Here is a 9,820-nt window from a genome sequence, read left to right as displayed (position 1 = left end):
AGCTCTGACATCCTGGGTTCTAAGGGCCCTCCCAGCTCTGACCTCCTGGGTTCTAAGGTTCCTCCCAGCTCTGACATCCTGGGTTCTAAGGGCCCTCCTGGCTCTGACATCCTGGGTTTTAAGGGCCCTCCCAGCTCTGACCTCCTGGGTTCTAAGGGCCCTCCTATCTCTGATATCCTGTGTTCTAAGGTTCCTTCTAGCTCTGACATCCTGGGTTCTAAGGGCCCTCCCAGCCCTGACATCCTAGGTTCTAACTCTCCCTATTTAACATTCCATGTTCTAAGGCTCTAGCTCTGATAGTCTAGCACTTTATATAGAACCCAGAGCACACTGACTTTCTGGTGCAATAGTAGTGCCAGTTTTTCTGCCACGATAGTCTTCAGCACTTTATTGGAGAACACACAAACACATTCCTCCTGTCTCTTACCACCCCCAGCTCCAGGCAAAGGAGAAAACAAAAAACAAACTACAACAACCAAAAAAAATCGAAAACAAAAAAAAAGTTGAATGGCCCTCCCAAAGATGCAAGATAAGGCCGAAACCGGAGCAGAAAGGCAGGAAATGTTTGTCTGTAATGGAACTGATCCCAGGAGCTTGGAGTCCACAGCTCTTCCTTCCTCTTCTCTGCCCACAAAGGTACTTGGTGGGGTTTATAATGCAAACTTAGTGATGAAAGAAATCCCCCAACAGCCTGTCACCAGTTCCTGCCGCTCTGTCTGGCTGGACTCTGCTGGGGCTTTTACATCTAATCCCAGGGCTGAGCTGGGTCACTGGGGGCAGGGAGGATGGCAGAGAGAGGGAGGAAGGGAGGCTGCTCCCCACCTGCCAGAGACTGTATAAATACAGGGGAGGGGAGAGCAATCTTCCCAGAAGACCCAGGCTTTCTTCTGGGACAGAGCAGAACAGGACAGCAGCCTGTAGCTGGATCTGAGACCATAGCTCCAAAACCATGTACTTAAAATCCCACCTGGAGGATGGTGCAGGTAAGTGAAAGCAGAAAAGTTTCTTGGGATTGACAAAAAAGAGGAAGATCCCAAATGAGGGAAGGAGGTGTTGTGGAGGAATGGAATGAGTTTTAGGCTCAGAATGAAAAGGATCAAGTTCTGTCTCATACTTGCTACATGGCTGACAGATCCCTTGAGTTCTCCATTTATTTTTCCTCTATAAAATGAGCCTAAAAGCAAATCCAAGTAAGAGGGAAATTGTTTTGCAAAATGTGTTATAAAAGTTGTACTCTGCATTTTAAGCCCAAGTCCACTGGAAAAAATTTATTTAATTTAACATTAATTTATATCCAAATCATTTCTGGCTTAGAGAGAAAGAGCTCTCTGGCATGACCTTCCAAGACAATTTGAGGTGATATTTATAGGAATTTTGAAAGAGGAAGTTCACGGTTACATTAAATTAGACATTTGAGATTAAAATTCCACAATAGTTAAGTACTTTAACCAAGTCACCAACTCCTTTCTCTTCATGACCAAACCCATATCTTCAAAGAAAGCTATGGGCTTTTGTTTGGTTGTGTCTTATTCTTTGTGATCTTATTTGGGGTTTTCTTGGCTAAGACACTGGAATAGTTTGCCATTTCCTTCTCTAGATCATTTTTTTTACATATGAGGAAACTGAGTCAAACTAATATCTGAGCCTGTATTTGAACTCAGTAGGATGGGTTTTCCTGACTCCAGACCTAGCACTTAATGCCTCTAGACTAAGTAAGTAAAAAGGAAGGTTTTTTGTTTTTTTTTTTAACATGTTTTTACACTCTAGAGATCAAATTTTCTATTTTTCCAGGAGTACTGAGACCAATTTTTTTCAACCTAATACTAATGACTCTGAATAAATGTTCTCCTTCAAAACAATTCCCTTAGAGGTGCCCATACTTCCTCTAACAAAATGGTCTTGATTCAGAACATTACTTTTCTTCTACTTTTGAGAAAATAATTCCACAGAGCCTTGGATTTGTCTGAAAGAAAGGTTCCACACAAAATTTTGCAAGGGTAAATGTTGAAAACTTATCTTTGCATGTATTTTGAAAATAAAAAGTTATTAAAAATTTTTTTTAAAAAGTGGATTCCAGTCCCATCTATAGCACATGTATGTTCTTAAGCAAGTTTCAGTTCATTTCTCTGAAACTCGGTTTCTTCCTCTGTAAAACATCCGTAAATTCTACTCTGACCTGTTGACTCTTGTCAGAGCCAGAGTGAGTCTCAGATTATGCGTTGGGGTTTGGGTGGGGAAGGGAACAAGTACTTATTTAGTGCCTACTGTGGGCCAGGCACGTGATAAGTAATTTGCTTAATTTAATATTTTATTTTCCCTCCAGTTATGTAAAACAACATTTTACATTTGTTTATAAGACTTTGAGTTTAAGATTCTCTTCCTTCTTCCCTTCCTTTCCCCACCCGCCCCTTTCCCCCCAGAAAAAAAATCTCAAGAAAAATAATGTTAAAAAAAATGCTTAGGGGTAGCTAGGTGGTGCAGTGGATAGAGCACCAGGCCCAGAATCAGGGGGACCTGAGTTCAAATTTGCTCTCAGGCACTTCCTAGCTGTGGGACCCTGGGCAAGTCACTTAACTCCAAATGCCTCAGCAAAAAAAAAAAAAAAAAGCTTCAATCTATATTCTGCCACAATCAGTTCTTTCTCTGAGTATGGATAGTATTTTTCATTACAGGTCCTTTAGAGTAGTCAGTACTTTACAAATAGTATCTCATTTGATCCTCCCATCAAGCCTGGAAGGCAAATTTTGTTATCCCCATTTTATAGTTCAGGAAATTTGGGGCATTTAGAGATTGAGTGACTGGCCCCATCTCACACAACTACTAAGTAGTATTTAAGATTACAGATAAACTGGGACCTTCCAGGATATGGAAGGTCATGTAGTGAATGAATGCTGAAAAATATCTTAGTGTATATTTTGAAAATAAAAAGCTATTGTTAAAAAAATAAAATAAAATAAAAATCTCAAAAAACAAACAAACAAAAAAAGACAATTCAAAACATGACAAAATAAATTTTCATTTTGAGGAGAAAAAAAGGTCATGTACTATCCAGTACTTTAAAAACATAAATAGCTTTTATGACGTTGAGGCCATTTTTTAACCCCCTCCCAGCCCTCAAATCCATTTCACTTTCCTTAGAGTCAAACCTAGGAACTGCCTTGTCTTCACCTTTTTCTATCCTCAGTCTATGTCTGGTAAATAATAAGCACCTAATAAACTCTGGTTGATGACACTTCATTTTAGACCTCCGTTCTTCATCAATCAGTCTGACTTTGAAATATTTCAAAAATATCCCTTGGTATCAGATCTCTCTGAGTTTGATATTTTGAGGCCCAAAGTATTTAAGTATTTATTATAGTAATATACATGTATTTTAATATCATGTCTGATATTCATATTCCTTTATAGTCTCATCTTACAGAATTTACCAAAATCCATAGCATAAAAAACTTGATCTCCAACTAAACTGAAACAATTAATAGATTATTTCAGTAAGATTTAGTAAGGATTGCTCTCCTGTTCCTCATGTGTATAATCTACCTCTTGGCTGAGAAAATACAAATATCCAAACTCAAGGGAGTTGGCTTGGTTTATCAAAGAGACCCAGCTAGTTATACCTAAGGAAGCAGGGCAAATGTCCCAGTTTTCAATAATAGGAAAGTAAATACAAATTTAACTTCTTTGGGAAAAGCCTAGAGGGGAGCATTAAAGAGATGGTTGGTGATCATCTGGAAAGGGAAGTGGTGATTACAAAGATTTCATTAGGAACAGAGGATGGCAGACTAATTGCATTCCAATTTTTTAACAGGATTATTAAATTAGCAAATGAGGGATACAGATTTTTAACAAAGGTTAAATAGATTAATAAAAGGTTAATAAGGTTTCTCACAATATTCTGAAGTGGAAATTGAAAAGATTTGGATTAGGCAGTAATTCAATCAGATAGGATTCATTCAAAACTGGACAGATAGTTGGACTCAAAAAAATAATTGTTAATCTTTCAATTTCAACGTGGCAGGAGGTTTTAATAGAGTACCTCAGAGATCTATGGTTGGCTTTTTGCTTTTTTATAGAAGTAATTGATGAAAGTGTTCAAGATACATTGAATCTGCAGATGTCCAAAGCTGAATGGATTATAGAATAAAAATCCAAAAAAAGTGTTGGCAGGCTAAGAGCCATTGGATTGGATTTAGTAAGATGGAATTTATTGAGAACAAATGTAAAGTCTGGTGTTTGGGTATAAAAAATCAACCTCACAAGTAGAAGTTGGAAGTGACATGCTTAGAAAACATTTCTGAAAAAATCCGAGGGTCTAAGTGAACTACAAGTTCAATGGGAGTCAACAGTAGGACTTTTTTGACCTGTTGGTCAAAAACTCTAATGTAATCTTGGACTTCATTTAGAGGGATATACCCACTACGTTTTAGGGAGGTGATAATTTCACTGTGGCCTGCCTTTATCTCACCCCATCTGGAGTCTTCAGATCCGGGCACCTAAAAGGATGCTGGTCACTTGAAGATAATGTCCAGGAGAGGGTACCTAGGTGGGCAAAGGCCCTAAATTAATGTCATATAAAGGTCATTTAAAGAAATTAGTCATGTTTTAGCCTAGAAGAGAGGAAAACATGGGAAAAACATGATAGTTGTCTCCAAGTATTTAAAAGGCTACCAGGTTATTTGGATCTAGAGATTGGAGCCAGACCCAAAGAGAGAAATTAAATTTAAGCTCGATGGATCTTCCAAGTAGGACAGAGCTTCCTAACAATTAGGGCTGTTCCAGAATGGAGGTGAGGGACTCCCCTTTTACTGAAAGAGGCTGAACGACACTTTCTTGGGGCATGTGAATAGTAGAGAACGCTTTGGGTCATATAGGCTAAACTGTCTAGTTGATCAGGTCTCTTCCATGTCTTATGTTCAGTGGTCCCATAATTCCCAGTTATTTGGAATAAGAAGGAGGTCGGATCATGGTTTTTCTTTGTTCTGCTCTTGGCTCCACCTTTTCCTTCTTTCTGTGCTTAGGAAAGAGCCAGTGGCATGAGGATCTCCTTGGAAAGATGCCCAAGAGATGTAAGTTGGAAGGAGACATTTGAAAGGCATGGGGTAGGAACTTCTGCTAAATAATCTCTCCTTTACATTTGTAGAGGAGTTTCTTTGGGCCATGAGTCCAGATATCAGCATTAATTATCTCTGCTTAGCCTTACTCCAAGTCTGTCAGAGGGTTGAGCTAATAGAACGCCCAGGATGCCAGAACAGAAAAGAATCCCAGCCTCTCTATCTACCATCTGAATCACATGGGGCAGGCAATCACCTTTCCGGGGCGTCACATGTCAAATGCTCCAAGTCTTTGACTTTTGTGATGAAGGAAGGAAATTAGTGTTTATTAAGTACCTGTTCTGTTCCAGGCACAGTGCTAAGCACTTTGGCAAGTATTCTCTTATTTGATCCTCAGAACAGTCCTGGGAGGAGATGCTATTATGATCCCCATTTTACAAATGAGGGGGAAAAGGAAATCTTCTCTGGAAAGAGGAGCAATAGAGATCAGGACTAAACTTAGGATTTCTTTAAGATAAGGAATTCCTCAAGGAAGAGGAAACCTTTTCGGGTTTGTTGGCTGACATCTCTTCTGTTGCTTAAAGTCAGAGCATTGCTGATGGGGGGAAAAAAGAAAAACAAATTCCCTCTAATCACTGAAAGTCCACGTAAGATAATCTATTATAAGTAGGAAAAGAATGATGAGATAAAGAAAACCTTCATTTTCTTTGTTTGTAAAATAAAGGGATTGGAATAAGTGGATTTTAAGATCTTTCCTATTCTATTATCTATGAGCCCTGTGAAGTTAAGTGCTATTTTTATCTTCATTTTACAGCTGGGGAAACTAAGGTTCAGAGAAATGAAACATCTTGAGCAAGGTTGTAGCTTAGTGTGCATATGGATTCTGGGACTCCTTGAAATGACTTTGTAGCTTCCCAGGGGTCCATAGCCCTTGGGTTGGCAAACATTTTTGGAGTCCAACCAGCTTATTTGGCACTAAAAATGTGGCCCGAGGAGGTAAATATCTTTGTTCAGGTCACTATCGGTGAGGGAGGAAGGGGAGGGAGTTTAAACCTGAGCAGGCACAGATGGGGAGTGTTAACACCCAGACTGGAGTGAGGTTGTGGGAAATGGAGAGGGGGTTCCATTTTGTTGCCTGTAGTGGTCATAGGGAGCCAGTCATCTTGGGGCATGATAGAGGAAGATCATTTGAGTTGAGGGATGCCTCAGGGCATGCAGCTCTGATCAGAAAAACAGTCCCCCACTCATTCTCTTTTTCTATAAACTTGTTTTCAAAGTAGACTGACTGGTATCATTGACTGGGAAATCTAGGTTTTCTTCCCAATCTAGATGTATTTCATTACTTTTGGTCCCTCAGTTTCCCCTTTTGATAACTACAGAGAATTTAGGCTGCTCTCTCATTTGAGAGCTTTTCACCTATCTTCCTTTTCAGAAAGATCTGCCCTTATTTTAAAGAAGCTTTCGATAAAGTGATCACATCCTCCCTCACTAATTCTTGGGTACCCCTCCTAGATGGAGAAGTTTCCCCAATGTGATTTTTTTTTTTTTTTTTTTTTTTTTTTTGCTGAGGCAATTGGGGTTAAGTGACTTGCCCAGGGTCACACAGCCAGGAAGTGTTAAGTGTCTGAGGTTAGATTTGAACTCAGGTCCTCCTGACTTCAGGGCTGGTGCTCCACCCACTGAGCCACCTCACTGCCCCAGCACTTCTTCTTTAGATTGAATATCCTCAGTGCCTTCAACTGGCCTTGGTAGGAACTCCTGACTCCTCCATCCTACTTGCCTTCCTGTGATGGTCTCCTGCTTCCTACAATGGTACCCAGAATAAGTCTCCAGCTATAGTCTAACCAAAGCTTGGGTTAATCACCTCCCAACTCCTGGAACTCAAGCTCGCTTCATGTAGTCTTTCTTTCTCATTTTTCTTCCTTTTTGATCTGATTTTTCTTGTGTGGCACGATAAATGTATTATTATGTATACATATATTAGATTTAACACATAATTTAAAAAAATATATTTAACATATCTTGGATTACTTGTCACCTAGGGAAGGGGATGGGGAAAAGGGGGAAAATTTGGAACACAAGGTTTTGCAAGGGTTAATGTTGAAAAATTATCCATGCATATTTTTGAAAATAAAAACTCTAATAATAATAATAAAAAAAGAACAGTGCAAAGAGCCCAAGATTTCCTCTTTGACAACACAGGTTCAAATCCCAAAGTTGCTACTTAAAATGATTTTAGTTTTTTCATCTATAAAAAAAGGGCTGAACTCAATAGTCTCGGTTCTAATTTGGGCCTAGACTCAGGAATCACCATGCTGACCCGACCCATTCTAAATCCTGTGATTCTGTGACTGTAATTAAACCCAGGGCTCAGTGGTAGATTCTAACTTCCTGTATTTGGTTTCTTCCCTCTCTAGATGGCGATGGGGAGCTGGCCTGGAGCTGGAATGCCAAAGGCAGGGCACACCCAACCTTCCTTATCGACTGTGCCAGTGGGAAGCCTCTGCCTGAGCCTGTGCCATCCCCACCCCCTCCCCAAAGGCCCCATTTGGGACCCATCCCTCCTCCCATGGAAACCTACATCCTGTTCTGCTGGGACCTGCCCAGGCCTTCTTGGGAGCTCTCCCACCGTGGAGAAGATGAGGCAGAATCCAGAAAACCCCTGAGCGAGGGCACCCAGAGCCTGGCTCCCAGCCCAGTCAGCCAGGCCAAGTCCAAGGCAGCGTCCTCCAAGTCCTTCTTAACGCTAAGGGCTTGGGACACAGTCAAGGGCTCCCTGAAGGCATTCTGTTCCTGCATCTGTGGGCAAGAGAATTAAAATTGTAATTTATACCTTAATATATTTAACATGTATTGATCATCCTGCCATCTAGGAGAGGGGGTGGGGGAAGGAGAGGAAAAATTGAAACAAAAGGTTGGCAATTGTCAATGCTGTAAAATTACCCATGCATATAACTTGTAAATAAAAAAGCTATTAAAAATTAAAAAAAAAAGAGAGAGAATTAAAATTGGGTGTGTGGCAATTTAGTTCAGCACACATCTATTGAGTGTCTACTGTGTCCATGATCCTGGGTTTGACTCTAGGAAGACAAATATAAAAAGAGAAACCCTCAAGGAGCTTATGATCTAAAAATCAAATACAATATCTATTAACAAGCATTTATTTTTTAAATAAATTTTTATTGTTATCTTTTATTTTTACATTGTCTAAATTTCTCTCAGTACTCCTTGCCCTCCCCATCCCATATAACATAGAATATTTTTTAAGGAAAAAGAGAAACAAAAGAAAAAGGAAAAAAACCCAAATCAAATAATTAAAAGTCAGAACATTGATTCAGTGTTCCACACTGATGTGGTCCTTCACCTCTGCAAAGGGATAGGGTGGGGGTGTATTGTCCTAGTTCTTCTTGGACGCCATGATTGCTCTTTGAAATTTCCAAACATTCACTTTGATTTGTGGTTTGGGCTACCTCCTTCATTTATACCATTGTAGTCATTGGGTATATATATTGTTTTCTTGACTCTACTTTGGTTTTCATCAATTCATGTAAGTCTTTCTGTGCTTCTCTGTATTTATCATACATATAAATTTCTTTTTAAAAATATATATTTTTTGTTTGTGGCAGCCCTCTTTGTAGTGGCAAGAAACTGGAAACTGAGTGGATGCCCATTAGCTGGAGAATGGCTGAATAAGTTATGGTATATGAATGTTATGGAATATTATTGTTCTGTAAGAAACAATCAGCAAGATGATTCCAGAGAGGCCTGGAGAGATTGCCAGGAACTGATGCTGAGTGAAATGAGCAGAACCAGGAGATTATTATACACAGCAACAACAATACTATATGACGATCAATTTTGATGGACGTGGCTCTTCTCAACAATGAGATGATTCAGATCAATTCCAATGATCTTGTGATGAAGAGAGCCCTTTGCACCCAGAGAGAGACAGAACTGTGGGAACTGAGTGTGGCTCACAACAAAGCATTTTCACTCAAACAAAGCAAAGCATTTTTTGTTGTTTGCTTGAATTTTATTTTCTTTCTCATTTTTTCCCTTTTTAATCTTATTCTTCTTGTGCAACAAGATAATTGTATAAATACTTATGCCTATTGGATCGAACATATATTTTTACCATGTTTAACATGTATTGCATGACTTGCCATCTATGAGAGAGGGTGGGGAAGAGGAATAAATCAGATCACAAGGTTTTGCAAGGGTCAATGGTGAAAATTTATCCTTGTATATAATTTGAGAATAAAAAACTTCCATTAATAATTCGTATATATATATTTCACTAAATATTTTCCCATTATATTAAAGAAATTTTAACATTTTAAAAAAATGTTGAGTTCCAAATTCTTTTCCTCTTTCCTCTCTTTCCTACTCTTTGAGAAGGTAACCAACATGATACTGATTGTGCATGACACACATCATTTCTTTTAAAAAAAATTTTAATTTAAATTTATTTTTTGTTATATTTTGAGTCCCAAGTTGTCTTCCTCCCTCTCAACCCCACATTGTTATTGTTTGGTTGGTCACACCCAGCTCTTCAGGACACTATTTAGAGTTTTCTTGGCAAAGATCCTGGAGTGATTTGCCACTTCCTTCTCCAGCTCATTTTACAGATGAGGAACAGGGTTAAGTAACTTGCCCAGAGTCACAGAACTAGTGAGTGGAATCACACTCAAACACACTCTCTCTCTCACACACACACACCCATATATGAATCATATAACACATTCTTCCATATATCAATTCTTTCTCTG

The 9,820-nt window shown here is 39.2% G+C and overlaps 1 protein-coding gene across 3 annotated transcripts; it reads left to right on the top strand.

Moving 5' to 3' along the window:
* Nucleotides 1-453: 453 nt before the first annotated feature.
* SRARP (steroid receptor associated and regulated protein) lies at nt 454-8,716 on the top strand. Of its 3 annotated transcripts, XM_031962805.1 has the most exons (4): nt 454-983; nt 5,019-5,066; nt 7,469-7,873; nt 8,678-8,716. In XM_031962805.1, the coding sequence occupies exons 1-3, from the start codon at nt 950-952 to the stop codon at nt 7,867-7,869; spliced, it is 483 nt and encodes a 160-aa protein (XP_031818665.1). In that variant the 5' UTR covers nt 454-949; the 3' UTR covers nt 7,870-7,873; nt 8,678-8,716. The 3 variants fall into 3 exon arrangements, with proteins under 3 accessions (XP_031818665.1, XP_023355720.1, XP_023355719.1); XM_023499952.2 differs by lacking the exon at nt 8,678-8,716 and having other exon boundaries at nt 456-983; nt 7,469-8,622; XM_023499951.2 differs by lacking the exons at nt 5,019-5,066; nt 8,678-8,716 and having other exon boundaries at nt 464-983; nt 7,469-8,622.
* Nucleotides 8,717-9,820: the final 1,104 nt, after the last annotated feature.

The sequence above is a fragment of the Sarcophilus harrisii genome, chromosome 3 (genome assembly GCF_902635505.1).
Source record: "Sarcophilus harrisii chromosome 3, mSarHar1.11, whole genome shotgun sequence".
Lineage (NCBI taxonomy): Eukaryota > Metazoa > Chordata > Mammalia > Dasyuromorphia > Dasyuridae > Sarcophilus > Sarcophilus harrisii.
The sequence above is the reverse complement of the archived record's forward strand: the minus strand, read 5'-3'. Positions and strand labels throughout refer to the sequence as shown.